We start from the raw sequence: 16,117 nt of genomic DNA on the forward strand, positions 1-16,117 counted from the left end.
GATGGATTGCACAGATCTTGTGTAGGTTTTATACATTTAAGAACGTTCTTTTGAATAAGAAGCCCTTCGAAAGGCTCCCATGATCTTCTCTTGACATAAAACACTATTTAATAAGACATTGACCTTGAAACCCCTCAAATGACCTAAGAATGCCTTATGTTATCCCGCATAGTGCTACGAACACAGTCAACACTTCATTTAATGTCTAAAAATGCCTCTTCCAAACTTTCATATATGTTTTCTGATACACTTGTTGTTAAATATTCCAACAACAAATATAAAATAACTGTTGCTAACGATTACTTCTATGTCGTATACGTTGTGACACCAATTATACGCACCATAGGTGAAAAATGAAGACCTCGACACATAAGAAGCATGGCATTCTTGCTTAAGTCTTATCTGGTAAATGATTAAAGACCAAGTTCGACCTAATTCAAATGTGATTCTGAAATCTTTTTATTAGGTCGAACATGGTCTTCAGTCTTTTATCAGATATGACTTCAGCAAAAATGCCATGCTTCTTATGTGTTGAGGCCTTTACAATATAGAAACAACATTTTTCAACCTCAAAGCTCCTCTGTAGATACACAACAACTTCATAACACTATAATGACCTCTTGATCCCTCTTAATACTTTTACGGAACTGAAGATGTGATATACACCCTTCGATGGACTGCAGTGATCACCTTTAGACTTAAACAAGTTTTGTTTAGACCTATGGTTTTTCAGTACCCTGCGTTACGTCTAAGAAGACCTGCAAATGATTTTTAAACCTATGAAGGCTTATCTTCTTCTCACATAAAACATATCTAATAAGATTTTATGTGGGTGACGTAGGGGATGGAAGATACCAAGGAACGGTCCTGACCGGCTTTGACATAGCAAAGCCCAGCATTTATCTTGGTCCATCTTTCATCTCAAGTGGACACTGACCTCCCCGCAGTGTCACCTGGGGAACAGCCTTTAACACCCGTTAAAGGTAGCGAGCTAAAAAAAACAGCGTACTATGAAAAAACGAAAGAAAAACAAATCCCTCAAAAGTTGACGACCCCCGCAAACGTTTTAAGGACCATGATCTGCGAATCTGCACCTGGAATGTTCGCACTCTTCATAGAGAAGGTGCAGTTTATGCATTGGCAGATGTACTTGAAAAGTACAAGGCCGACATTACTGCCATACAGGAAATACGATGGAACGGGAAAGGCGTCACACCAACACCTAAAGGTGACTCACTGTATTATAGCTGCCATGACACAAAGCATGAGTTTGGTTGCGGATTTGTAGTTGGTCGGAGGTTAAAACATCTGGTCTCCAGCTTCACCCCAGTGAATGAATGTCTCGCTGTAATTCGATTAAAAGCTAAATTCTTCAACATCAGCTTTATTTGCGCTCATGCTCCCACTGAAGACAAGGACGAACAGACCAAAGATATATTTTACGAGCGCTTAGAAGAAACTTATGACTGTTGCCCTGCCCATGACATTAAAATTATACTAGGCGATTTTAATGCCAAAATTGGAAAGGAGAATATCTTTGGCCCAACAGCCGGGAAATTCAGTCTCCACAGTGAAACATCTGACAATGGTATGAGGCTGAAAGACTTCGCAGCGGCAAATAACATGGTAGTTAGCAGTACCATATTTAAGCATCTCGATATTCATAAGGGCACCTGGCTGTCGCCAGATCAAAGAACAAGAAATCAAATTGATCACGTTGTGATAGATGGAAGACATGCATCAAGCTTGTTGGATGTACGATCGTTCCGAGGTGCAAATATAGACTCGGACCACTACCTTGTTGCAGCAAAGGTACGTACCAGATTAAACGTAGCACACAAAGTGCGAACAGACACATCACGGAAGATGGACATCGGTAAGCTGCAATCACAACAGATAGCCACAGCATATTCCACTAAACTGACCCAACTGCTTAATCAAAGCACTCCTCGTCCCGATAACATATCAGGACAATGGCAAAACAATGCCCACTCCATGCAAACAGCCGCAAAATCCATACTTGGATACCAGAGACCTCCTCCAAGGAATCCATGGTATGACCAGGAGTGTCGTGCTGCTACCGAAGAGAAAAATGCGGCATATAGGGCTACTTTACAATCAGTAGCAACGCGTAGCGCACGAGAGAGGTATCGGGAGAAAAGAAGAGAGGAGAAACGTCTTTTCCGCAGGAAAAAGAGAGAGATGGAAAAGCGAGAGTATGAACAAATCGATATGTACAGGAGACAGAATGAAGTCCGAAAATTCTACCAAAGAGTGAAACATCAAACAGATGGCTTTGGTACAGGCACATCCTCCTGTAGATACCAGCAAGATAATCTGGTAGCAGATACAGATAGCGTGCTCAGGATATGGAAGGAACAATCTGCTGCTGCCAATCTGCTGGTATCCAATAGTAGCGAAGACGATGATACCACAGATCCAATCCCAGAAGATGGTATAGAATGCATACCGCCCCGCCAAAATGGGGGTAAAACAGCAATCAACCGGCTGAAGAATAATAAAGCAGCAGGAGCCGATGGCCGAGCTGTTTAAAACCGGAGGCGACTCGCTGATAAGGTGTATGCATCAGCTAGTTAGCACCATCTGGCAGGAAGAACGCGTACCCGACAATTGGAACCTGAGCCTCCTGTGTCCCGTCCACAAAAAAGGAGATAAGACTGTATGCTCCAACTATAGGGGCATAAGTCTTCTCCCTATTGCCTATAAGATAGTGTCAGGGATATTGTGCGAACGACTAAAGCCAATGGTCAACGAAATAATTGGACCATATCAATGTGGCTTTAGACCTGGCAAGTCCACCATTGACCAGATATTTACCTTGCGGCAAATCCTGGAGAAGACTCAGATCGACACATATCACATTTTTGTCGATTATAAAGCAGCATGTTACTTGCTTATGCTGATGACATAGACATCATGGGACGATCAGTAAAGGAAGTAACTGATACCTTTAAGAAGGTCGAAGCAGAATCTGCGAAAGTGGGTCTGGCGGTAAACGGCGAAAAGACCAAATTGATGGTGTCGACGCGCAAAGCGTCCATAGAGCTCGGACCAACTGTGGAAGTTGGTACCTATAATTTTGAGGTATTTGAAGAGGTATTTAAAGACTTCGTCTACCTCGGCACTGCCATAAACATAACAAACAACATCAGTTGTGAAATAGGAAAAAGAATTGTATTGGCTAAAAGATGCTACTATGGTCAAAGTAAGCAATTTAAAAACAAAGCCACATCTCGTCAAACAAAAATAACACTATACAAAACGCTGATACTACCCGTGCTAATGTATGGCTCCGAAGCATGGGTACTTTCGCAAACAGACATGGCAGTGCTTGGTGTGTTTGAGAGAAAAATTTTTCGAAAGATCTACGGAGCGTTGACGGTGAATATCGACGTCGTATGAACCTCGAGCTTTATCTGCTATACAACGACATCAATATAGTTAAACGTATCGAGATGCAGCGATTGCGTTGGTTAGGCCATACAATAAGAATGAGCGATGATGAACCCGCTAAAAAGGCGTATAAATATGAGCCGCTTGGCGGTGCACGCAGAATTGGCAGGCCAAAGAATAGATGGCGCAAACAAGTGGATGAAGAGATGACAAGGCGCTGTATTCCAAAAAGCGGAGCTCGAAACATTATATAACAAATGTTCTGTAATGGGCCAGCTAAGTAAGTAATAAGATTTTATGTACCTAAGTCACTCTTAAACAGATTCCAGTGCCCTTCTTGAGAAACAAGCAGCAAAGAAGTATTTTAATTTAGGTTTAGGAAAGACTTCACTGATCTTTTCAAGATCATGTACATTTTATAGGACTTCTTTGATCTCCTAAAGAAGATATAAAATATACTCCATCATACAAAGAAATATTTCCAATTTTTCTTTCTCCCTAAGAGAGCATCCACTTGTCTTCTTTCGCCATGTTTTTTTATTGCCTTTATAGACATTATATAAAAGTCGGTAGCTCTTCGAATGTCTTCAATGTTCATCTCTAGTCATAAGACACCGTTACACATATTCTATTCACCTTTAAATTCTCAAGGAGGTCCTGGCGCCTAAATAAGACCTAAATATACGTAACAAGTAGTCATTTGATCTTCTCTAGACAGTAGTCCTTCGGAAGACTCTTATAATTATCATGCTAATAAACCCTCTAAAGCAGGTACTGAAAAACCTTAAATACTTTAGTTTATGCTGAATTGGTTAAAGGGCTTGAAAACAGTCTTACAGGACCGGTGACTACACGATATCGTAAAGCTATGTTGGGTTCCGGGTCACAGCAACATCATGGGAAACGAGGTAGCAGATGAACTGGCTCGAAGTGGCTCTATGTCTATCGACTTATCCGTTGATGAAACCGTCCGGCCACCGATGTGTCACTACATCGCCAAACATCGGGAGTTCTTCAATGAGAAAGCACATCAAAGATGGCTATTGGTACCTGGTTGTAGGGTATCCAAAACAATCTGGCCTGAGGTTTCTCGTCGAAGAACGGCTTCCATCCTCTCACTTGACAAGTTAGAGATGAAAATCGCGGTTGGACTTAAAACAGGTCGCTGCAGAGTTAGATCCCTAACTTCAAAACGGGACGACAGTGGCTTTGACTACTGCAGACTATGTGAAGATGCGGAGGAGATAGAGACGGTCGAACATCTGATTTGTAGGTGCCCCAAGTTGCAAGCAAGGAGATACCGTACACTAGGCAGATATGAAATAGACACTCTGAACTTCCTGCCTAACATAGATCCCATCGTCCTGCTCAACTTTGCCAGACATCTAGCATGGCTTGGCAAATATCACTAGCAACCTTTAATAAAAAAAAATCTTTTTCACTTTTCCAGATCCTCCTCCTACACTCACCATCATCTCTTCACCTCTATCCATCATCCTCATTTCATCAAGCTGCATCAACACTCTATCATCTCCTTCATCTTCAAACATCTAAGCAATACACCATCATCTTTAAATCATCATTTCCAGCATCTCAAAATAGCCTATACAGGATGAACACAATGGACCAACGGTCTCCGAGTGAAGCAGTCACCAATTATAATTGAGGGCTGCGCATTCTTAAACCTAACCTAACCTTAGTTTATGTTAACAAAAAAAAAAAAAAAAAAACATCCGAGTGATTCTCTAAAACTCCTCGTATCTTCCAGTGTATTTATGGACTTCTGTTGCTTTATGTTGCGTTATGACACCAATTATACGCTCCAGAGGCCCTATTCTGTAACTTTTTAACAACTTTACTCATTGTTTATATTACAACAATTTCATTTGTTTGTTTTGTAGTTACAAAAACAAATGAAATTTTAACAACTTTTCCACCGATAAAAGTTACAGAATAGGCCTACAGGGCATTTTATGGAAACATAATTAAAAATTCCTTCAAATGTTTGACTAAAGGCCTCGACACATAAGAAGCATGGCATTATTGCTGAAGTCATATCTGATAAAAGACTAAAGAACAAGTTCGACCTAATAAAAAGATTTCAGAATCACATTTGAATTAGGTCGTACTTAGTCTTTAGTCGTTTACCAGATATGACTTAAGCAAGAATGCCATGCTTCTTATGTGTCGAGGCCTTAAGTCTCTTCACAATCAATTAAAAATCGTCTAAATTTAAGGTCATGTTTACTTTTTCATGCACTTCCAATAGAACAATTTTCGGATCACATCAGTTCAAAACAATAGTTCCGAAATATCTTATTTCCATTTATTTTTATAATTTTCTTTTTTTTTAATATAGCTTTACTTACTTTCAATAGCCTGAAACAGCAATGCTCCGCCCACTGTATACAGGGCCACAACTGTTAACAGGAATATGTGTGTAAACCATTTCTTGGACCATTTACTTAACTTATTGTACATGCTAAAGGTGAATTTTTCACCGAAACTCATGCCCGATTTGGTGAAATCAACAAATCCCTCAAAACCTTTGGCCATAAAATTACCGGCAGCAAAGGGATTTGAATATTGTGGCCAATAGGGGGCACCGGCAGCTGAGGTGGTGCCGGCATATGTAGCGGTCTGGGCTGTGGGTGGCATGGAACCCATGGCAGAACCATTGCCACTTTGTGGATTTCGAATGATAATGCGGGGCGGGCGATTGGGATATCTTGAGGGCGCTGGTGGGGGCGTTGATTGTGACATTTTGGAGGGTTTTCGATTTGCAGGTTTGTTGTTTTTTTTTTTTTTTTTTTAATTAATTAATTAAATATTTGAACTTTCTTATTTAAAAACTAATTGCTAACTTAATATTTTATCATGACTTTTTGGAATATTTTTTACTACACTTTTGTTTAACTTATTCTTTTAAAATAATCACACATTTCTTTGATTTTTTCTTCCAATTTGTTTTTTTATTATTTTCAACGAAAAAACTATTGCGAAATATTCAAAAAAAAACTTAAATAATCTTTCACTTATCAACCGCTAAGTGTTATCCGAATAATGTGTCGAACGCCGTTTCTTTTTTTTCAATTTGCCTCTATTCTACTTCGACGCGTTTGTTCCGTATCGTTCTTAAATGAAAATCAAACTGAAACAAAGTCGCCACTCGCCAAAATTTTGGCTGCTGGCTTTTACTCACCAGCAAAATGAAGAAAACAACAAACACACACCAAAAAAAAAAAAAACTAACTAACGATGATGTTCATAATGATGTTGTTGATTTTCCTGATAATTATGAAAATGATGACGACCCATGGAGACTCATACAGTTGTTGCTGTTGTTGTTTGTGTGTTGTTGCTGATGCTCTTGTTGTGTGTTAATCATTATATCGTCAAAATATATATCCATCCATACACGCAGCCATATAAGTGAGTGACGTTATTGTCCGATTCTCTTGACTTTGATGGCGTTGCTGATGCTCATGATGCTGAGATTTCGCTTGCCAATAAAAAAGAAAGCAAAGAAAAATGTGTTCCTAAGAACAAACACCACCAGCACTTGCCGAAATTGTCGTCATTGGAGTCCATGAATTATTTTTTTCTTTGGGAAAACTCAAAACTGGAACAAGTGTTATTCAAGCAAATCATTAGCCCACTCTGATCATCATCGCCATCATTGCCACCACTCTTGCGAATTTTTATATTTTATTAATATCTATTTTAAAATCAATGACCATTGTCATCTTTGTTTTTCAATTCCAATAAATTTATATATTTTATTTGGTTTGTCCATTTTCATTTTGAGTTCCAAGAAAATCTACCTTGCGGATGTTTCAAATAATACTTATGTGGCTATTTGTTTCGCAGAAAATACCTACCTAATCATGGATTCAATGAATTTGATTTTGTAAATTCTGAACTTGAGTGGCTCTCTATAAGATTGACGTATAAGTAACGACAACAGTTATGCGCCCTGAGGAACTGAGCTGAAGAAAACAATTCTACATAACATTAACTTCAAAGCACATTACCTAGAAGGAGAGAATAAATTTGAGGGTTGTTGTAACATAATTTTTGAATCTATTCTTCCTGATTATGGTGTGAGAAATGATAACTTTAACCATTATTCTGTATTACAAAATATAAAATTGGACAAATATAAAAAATTACGGTACATTTGAAATATTTCAACAAGTGGTGTGGTACTATTTTCGAATTGTCTCAATAGGAAAAGGTTTCTCTATCATTGAACATAAAATAGGATATGCCTAATTGTTTATTTTCATCACCCTGTAAATGTCATGCCCAGACCTTAAAACCTTCAAAGGACTTCTTTGAACTTAGGTTAGGTTATAGGACGCGCAGCTACCGTTGTTGGCAGCTACTTCACTCGGAGACCTTGAGATCCATTGTGATCATCCTTAGAAAAAAGTTGAGTGTTGTGGTAGGTCTATTGTAGAGTTTAAAGTATTGGTTGCTCAGGTTGTGATGGTGATGAGTGCTGGTGTATATGGTGGACGGTATGCGGTGGTTTGTCTATTGCTGATTCTGATGAAAAAGAGTTTTGGTTTTATCGATGTGATTAAGTTATGGATGTGGGTGTGTGGCTGCTGTAGTTGAGGATGAGTTGATGTAGTTGAAGATGTGTTGATGTAGTAAAGGTGATGTAGTATGGATGTGGTTTAAGCTGAGCCGATTTCTATCCCCCTGTGTGAAGAAGAATAGAAAAGTGGTTGATTAGTTTTGTTTGCCAAGCCAATTAAGATTTTTGGCAAATTGATAAATGTAGATGGGATCTATATGGGGGAAGAAAGTCAGATTATTTATCTCATGTCTACCGAAGAATCGATGTCTCCTCGTGAGTAGCGAGGGGCACCTACACAGTAGATGTTCGACCGTCTCTGTTTCTTCTGGGTCTTGACATAGTCTACAATAGTCTACACTATTGTTGTCCCATCTAGAAGTTAGGGGCCTGACCATGTTATGACCCGTAATGAGTCCTACAGTGGTCTTTATCCCTAACTTATTAAGTGAGAAGAGAGAATTGGTTCTATATTGAGAGTAGCTAGGCCAGATTGCCTTGGATACCTTACAACCAGGTTCCCTGTGCCATCTTTGCCCTGCCTTCTTAAGAAAGAAACCGCGAAGTTTCCGGATGTAGTAGCACCTTGGTGGTCTGATAGATGACTCAACTAGTAAGTCAGTCGACTGAGATCCACCCCTTGCTAGTTCATCCGCCTCTTCGTTTCCCTCTATATCACTGTGTCCTGGAACCCAGCAAAGGCCAACGATATCGCGTACTTCATGCAGAGCGTTTTTGCAGTAGAGTATAGCTTTTGAATTTATGGTCCTCGACTTGAGGGTCGCTTGACTATCGACAAAAATAGTCATCGGTCCTATAAGGCTGCTCCCAAGTTCTTTGACCATATCCACTGCTTTCCTAAATGCAAAAATCTCTTCTTGAAAGACGCTGCAATTATCATTGAGTTTGAAGAATTGTTTAATTTGTGGATTTTCGCAGAAGATGCCGGCACCAGAGCCGTCTGTGTAGATGGCCAGACCGCCAAGAGGAGGGCTACCACTAGACCAGGCATCTCTGCTTGGGATTGTGATTTTTATTTGGCTGAAATTGAGTACAGTGGGTATATAATCACTGATGTGATTGGAACCACTAGACTCAAGTAAATCAGTGAAAGCGGAGAGGACCTTAGCATGTCCAAAACGTGAACACTGCCACACACCTGCCTCTCTAAGCCTAAAAGCCGTCCTCGCCGCCTGAAAGTGTATAGTGATGTCCAAAGGTTGGAGATCAAGTATCACATTCAGGGCGGCTTGAGGTGTGCTTCTAATGGCGCCAGAGATTAGCAGAGATGCGGCTCTTTGAACACTTGATCATTTGGACAGAAGTGCACTGTTCCCGAGAGCATGCCACCAGACAAGCCCACCATAGAAAAGAATAGGGAGGACCACCGTATCGTACAGCCAGAGTACGAGCTTTGGTCTCAGACCCCAACTTTTACCAATGGAGTTCTTGCAGGAATAGAGTGCCATAAAACCCCTCTTGACCCTTTCTTCAGTGTTCCTTTTCCAATTAAGACGTTGGTCCAGGATAACACCGAGGTATTTGGCTTCCAATGAAAGTTTTAGGGCAACACCGTCTTTGAACTTACACTGGACAGAAATGAAAACCATTATTAATCTCTCATAGAACAATAAAGATATTGAATACTCTCCTTTATAATTGAAATAGTCTTGAATATCTTCTTTAATCCTAAAATGACTTGCATCGATCTTCTGTTCGTATTCAGACGCAAACATTTCATAGAAACACTTTCTGTGAACATAAGAAATCATTTTGTGGATTTTTGAAAGCCCGTAAGGGACCTGCAAAACAATTCGAATGTCCCTAATGATCTTCCACACAAATTTTGCAATAAAAATTCAACGTACCTAACATCAGACTCAAAAAAATGGTTATGTTCGTCTGTGTCGTATACGTTGTGACAGCAATTATACGCTCCATAGCCCTTGTAAATCTAAAAAGCCATCCAAAAGACACCAATTTTCTATCCAATTCTATCCTGTTCTTGTTCTCTATCATTGAACATAAAATAGGATACGCCTAATCTATTGTATGAAAAAATTCTAGAGTGATCTTATTCTTCGTTGAAAATAAATTGTTTATTTTCATCGCCCTTCACAAGTCATGCCCAGACCTCAAAACATATCACTGCCCATGCAAATACCTTCAGAAGACTTCTTTGAACTTACAGTGGACAGAAATTAAGACCTTTCTTGATCTCCCATAGACCAACAAAGAAATTGAATAATCTTTTTTTAAGTGAAAAATTCTTCAAGATTTTCATTAATCCTAAAAGGATTTGCATCGATTTTGTGTTCTTATTCAGACCTAAACATTTCATATAAAATCTTCCGGGCACTTAAGAAGACATTTTGTGGATTTATGAAGGTCCTGCAAAATATTCGAATGTTCTAATGATCTTCTACGCATATTTTGTGAACATTTTGCTGCAACGATCTGTTGGTCTTCTTCAGACACAAACATTTTCTGGCTTTTTGAAAGCCCGTAAAGGGCCAGCAAAACAATTCGAATGTATCTAATGATCTTCCACGCATATTTTTTCAATAAAAATTCAAAGAACCTAACATAATAATCAATATAATGTTTATCTTCTGTCTGTGTCGTATACGTTATGACACCAATTATACGCTCCATAGCCCTTGTCGATCTAAGACGCCACCCAAAAGACACCAAATACCTTCTTTCACACCATGATTTTTTGCCTAAAAGTATTTTATTTAATTTCTATAGACCTGGCACTAGAAAAATATATCCCTTCAAAGCCATGTCATGATCTCAAAAGATATCACTGCACATGCAAATACCTTCAGAGGACTTCTTTAGACTTAATATAACCATAAATGAATACCTTCCTTGATATCCCATAGACAAATAAGGATATTGAATGCTCGAATTTATACTTGAAAGGGCATTCAAAATGTTCTTTAATCCTAAAAGGACCTGCATCGATGTTCTGATCTTCTACAGACACAAACATTTCATATAAACATTTTCTGTGAGCTTAAGAAGACATTTTGTGGATTTATGAAAGACCATAAAAGACACACAAAAGATTCGAATGTCTCTAATATATAATGAAAAAAAAAACCTAACACCAGATTAAAAATAACGGTAATCTTCGTCTGTAGGCTAAATGAAAGGGTGGACCTATACCGAAACATTTCATATGGTACCCCAAATGAAGACCAAATACCAAATCTCAGTCATTTCGGTGGAATATTCAGGCCACAACCTTGAAAATACCGGAAATAGGGAGCTACCGTTCTATGGAGGATATACTAAGGCGTGGACGTATACTGATAAATTTCATACGGAAATTTAATACCCTAAATTAAGACCAAATACCCAATTTCAGCCATTTCGGTGGAATATTGAGGCAACAGCCTTCAAAATACCGAAAACAGGAAGGTACCGTTCTGTGGGGGCTATTCTAAGGCGTGGGCCTATACCGACAAAATTCTGAGGAAAAGTTGTATACCCCCAACGAAAACTAAGTACCAAATTTCAGCCATTTCGGTGTGATAATGAGACTAAAACCTTCAAAATACCGAAAATCGGGTGGTACCGTTTTATGGGAGCTATACGTAGACCGATAAAGCCCATTTGCAATATCAAACATCTTAGGAGTAATAGAAACTTCTATGTCAAAGTACGAAGCTGTATCTTGATTTCAACAGACGGACGGACAAGGTCATATCGACTTAGAATTTTACCCTGATAAAGAATATATGTATATACTTTATAGGGTCTCCGATGAATATTTCTTATACCCTCCATATTATGGTGAAGGGTATAAAAAGGCCCTCGAAAGACTTCAATGAACACATCTATACATAAAACATTAATAAAGATATTCTCTAGACCTATGAACCCACCAAAGGAAGTCTCTTAAGGTTTTCTTGGTATATCTTATGTCCTACAAAAACATTAAAGATTTTCTTTATGCCTAAGAAACCCCCCACTCGATGAAGCCTCTACAGATGTTTAGTATATATTTTATTGACTTTAATTGCTAAGAAGTCTAAAGAAACTAAAAGCAGATTTAAATTTATGTCAGCAATAATACGCTTATTAGCACCTTATGTCAAAATGTTTAAAAATTAGAATCAGAATCAATAGACTTTGCCGACAGCTAAGCTCGCGCAACATATTACTGTACAACAGACAATAATCGGAGAGGTAGACCTAAATGTGCTACGAAAATATCCCTAATTTTAAAAATAAATACAATTTTGGTTGGCGACCAAAGAAGTTTTTGCAAGGTTCCAATGTACATTTTTAAACATTGTAGAAGATCAGAACATCGATGCAGGTCCTTTTAGGATTAAAGAACATTGTAAACATAAACAGTGGTCCTAATTATTCCACTGACAGATCCAATCAGTGACAGTCCATTCAAAAAAAAATCAACTTATAAGCCAAGAATGCCACTTGGGTGGTGTTTTTGTAACATTCAGACCATTATTGAGCGAAGTATAGAGAATACAAGTAAAAAAGTATCAGTCGGCTTTGCCGACAGAGATATACCCTCAGCCTATGTATATTGAAACAAGTTTTCCCCAAAAACGTATGTATTTAGAGGGTTTTGAAATTTGTGGGCGTTTGAACTGACAAAAATGTTGATTAGGATTAAAGATAAAAAGTTTTGCGGAGGAGATACTAAAAAGAACGAATCTCCAGCCACAACATATGGTGCCATAGGGGAACCTGATCTATATATGGTAGATATATTAGGATGTGTAAAGTATGGACCAATTCGGCCACTCGCTTCAAAAGTTACCGTACGAACAATTTTTCCGAACATTTTTGAAATTTTGTGGGGGGAGGTACCTGAAGGAGTGGACCGATATGGCTTATTTTCGAACTTAAACTATGTTTGGACAAAATTTTACTAAGGTCAAATTTTGGACCCAATCGGCAGAGCCGTTCGAGAGTTATCTTGAGCTCCAACCACCTCTCACGATGTCATAGGGGTTTTGTGCAACTTTCAGGCTATTTTCTCAGGAAGTATGGACTAGCCCCTGATGAATCTTGTACCGTCGTATGGGGGGCAGTGAATACAAGTTGCTAAAACAAACATTAAAGCGATTCTAGAGCAGGTTCTAAACTGAACTTATCCGAAATTTTGTGTGGGAGGTACCCGAAGGAGTGGACCGATTGAGTCCATATTGGAACCTCATCTAAGTCTGGTAGACATTTCAAGGGTTGCAAAGTATGGACCGAATCGGTTACTTCCTTCAAGATTTATCGTACGTACAAATTTTTCGAACATTTTCGAACTTTTGTGGGGGAGGATAACCCATCTTCGAACTTAAACTAAGTTTGGACAAAATATTACGAAAGCCAAATTTTGGATCGAATCGGTTGATCCGTTCGAGAGTTACCGTGCGCTCCAGCCAGACAGACAGACGGACGGACATTGCTCAATCGACTCCAAATTGTCTGTCATTTCGTCCAAACATGCTTGGGGTCTAAAAACATTATTTCGATGAGGCACACTTTGTCCGTATGAAAGTGTATATACCCTCGTTGGAATAAATGCTGAGGGTATAGAAATGGGACGCGAGAACAAAAATGAAAAGAAACTGGTGTTATTAAAAGTGAGTAATGAAAAAATAATAAAATAACAAAAAATAAAATGAAAATAAAGATAAAATTAAAAAAATAAAATAAAAATAAAAAACTTAAAAAAAATAAATTAAAAAAAATAAAAAAATTAAATAAAATAAAATAAAATGAAAATAAAATAAAAATATACAACTGAAATAAAATTAAAATAAAATAAAAATAAAAAATAAAATAAAAATATATATACAAATTAAAAAAACAAATCAAAATAAAAATAAAATAAAATACAATAAAATAAAATAAAATAAAACTAAAACTAAAAAAATTAAATTAAATAAAAATGAAATAAAAAACTATAAAATAAAGTTTAGTCTAAGAGATTTGTGGGTTGGTTCGGAGGTTGGAAGTTCGGAATGGGGTTGTTCGCAGGTTGGAAGTTCAGAAGAGTGTGGTTCGCAGGGTGGAAGTTTTGAGGGCGATGGTTCTGAGGGTGGAAGTTGGGAGAGGGAAGTTCTGAAGGGGTAGTTCGAAGGGTGGAAGTTCGGAAAAATTAAATCGATCCTTATACTTTCTTGTCATTTCCGTGTTTTCAATATTTCCGAACAAAATTTCCCGTCGTAACGTTTTAAAAACTTAACTATTTTAACAATGTGCATTGGCAAAGAGGACGTTTACCCCATTTGTAACGTACAGGTCGCATTTATTGTCCCATTCAGTTGAAATTTTGCGAATATCATTTTTTGAGCCTTAGGATGAACGCGATTGCATTTGGTGAAAATCAGTTCAGATTTGGATATAGCTCCCATATATATTTTCGGCTGAATTCTGGTATTTGCTGCACCAAACACGCTATATACATACGTCCGATTTCGATGAAATTTGGAATGTGTGACTAAATTTGGTCTAGAAAAAATGTGCCCAATTATATCGAAATTGATTCAGATTTGGATATAGCCCCCAATATATATATTCGCGTCGATTTGAGGTTTTGCTGCACCAAACTCGTTATATACGGAACTTGGTCTAGAAATAAATGTGCCAAATTATATCTAAATCGATTCAGATTAGGATATAGTTCCCATAAACATGTATTTTACATATTCATAGTGTTGTAGGGTATCATATAGTCGGTCCGGCCCTACTTTGATCCTTTCCTTATTGGTTTTAGACTAAAAACTGAGGGTATAAATCTCTCCAGATTTTGAAGAGCTCTTTAGATGCCCCCAACAACATTATGGGACTACCTATAAGGGCTTGAATTAATTATGAGGAGAGGTCTTTGTAGATTATGAAGAGCTCCATCGAGGTACGAATAGAGACCCAATAAATATGGGTAACTGCATAAAGGTCTAAATATTCCATTCAGAATTCTATAGAACTCCTCATATTCTATATAGAGAAACTTAAATACAATAAGAGCTACGAATATACTATGAGGAGCACTATAGAAATCCAAACGGAATATGAGAAGCACTACAGAAGTTCTAATGTAATATAAGTTCCGAATCTACTATCCAGAACTCTACAGATGTCAAACAGAATATGAGGAGCATTACTCAATACAGATTCGAACAGAATGTAAGGAGATCTATAGGGAGTCATACAGAATATATATAGGCTTGGATTTATTAAAGAATATTTTTACTTGGCCCTTCAAGACGTGGATATATTAAAGAATAGTTTTACTTGGCCCTTCAAGACGTGGATATATTAAAGAATATTTTTACTTGACCCTTCAAGACGTGGATATCTTAAAGAATAGTTTTACTTAAAGTATATTTTACTTGGCTCTTCAAGGCACATAAATAAACATAGATATACTATATAACATAGATATACTCAGGAAATGTCGCCAACATTACTGAGGGGTATTTTGCCACCGATGAAAATTTTGATGTTGACTGGCCGGGGAATCGAACCCACGACCTTCAGCGTGCAAGGCGGGTGTGCATACCATTGCACCACTTTGGCAATCTTAAAATCTAACAAAACTAAACACCTTAGAGGGTTGCCGCCGAAAAAAATCCGAATTCGATATTTTTCCTATGAGTGAAAACCAGTCTAATATACATACATACGTATTCTTTGTTGGAACACTCACGGAATACCCGGAATTAAAATCACTTGAAAATATAAGAAAAAATAAATTAAACGGAAAATCCTCGTGTTAATTTCTTAAAATTAAGACGATGAATGAAAAAAGACGATCATAAAATTTAAATTATAATCACATTTGACATACGCTTTTATGTGAGTAATTCTATGGTATAGCGCAGGTATATACAAAACACAAGAACAGAAATGTATACGAGGTATGAGTGAAAAGTATATGACGTTTGGAAAGCGTTGAGTGGAATGTATAACATTTCGTTCAATTGAACATTTGGGGCCCAACACAATTTAAATCAGATGGATAAAATCGAAGCCGATTTTCACAAGTAGGGTTCGTACTTAGGCCACAAAAAGGAGTCTTATAAAATGAAAGGGGTATTTCATAGAAAGCAGGTCTCCAATAAAGTCCTTATACAC

At 37.8% G+C, this 16,117-nt stretch overlaps 1 protein-coding gene across 1 annotated transcript in view; it reads right to left on the minus strand.

Moving 5' to 3' along the window:
• The window catches only part of LOC141387232 (potassium channel subfamily K member 18), a 123,783-nt gene extending 117,201 nt beyond the window's left edge, over positions 1 to 6,582 (minus strand). Inside the window, exon 1 of the mRNA XM_073956593.1 lies at positions 5,784 to 6,582. Within this exon, the coding sequence (XP_073812694.1) occupies positions 5,784 to 6,177 (394 nt within the window). The 5' untranslated portion in view covers positions 6,178 to 6,582. The remainder of the gene's footprint in view (positions 1 to 5,783) is intronic.
• Between the last annotated feature and the right edge of the window lie 9,535 nt (positions 6,583 to 16,117).

This window comes from Musca autumnalis, unplaced genomic scaffold, assembly GCF_047663935.1.
Source record: "Musca autumnalis isolate F117 unplaced genomic scaffold, ASM4766393v1 scaffold_5, whole genome shotgun sequence".
Lineage (NCBI taxonomy): Eukaryota > Metazoa > Arthropoda > Insecta > Diptera > Muscidae > Musca > Musca autumnalis.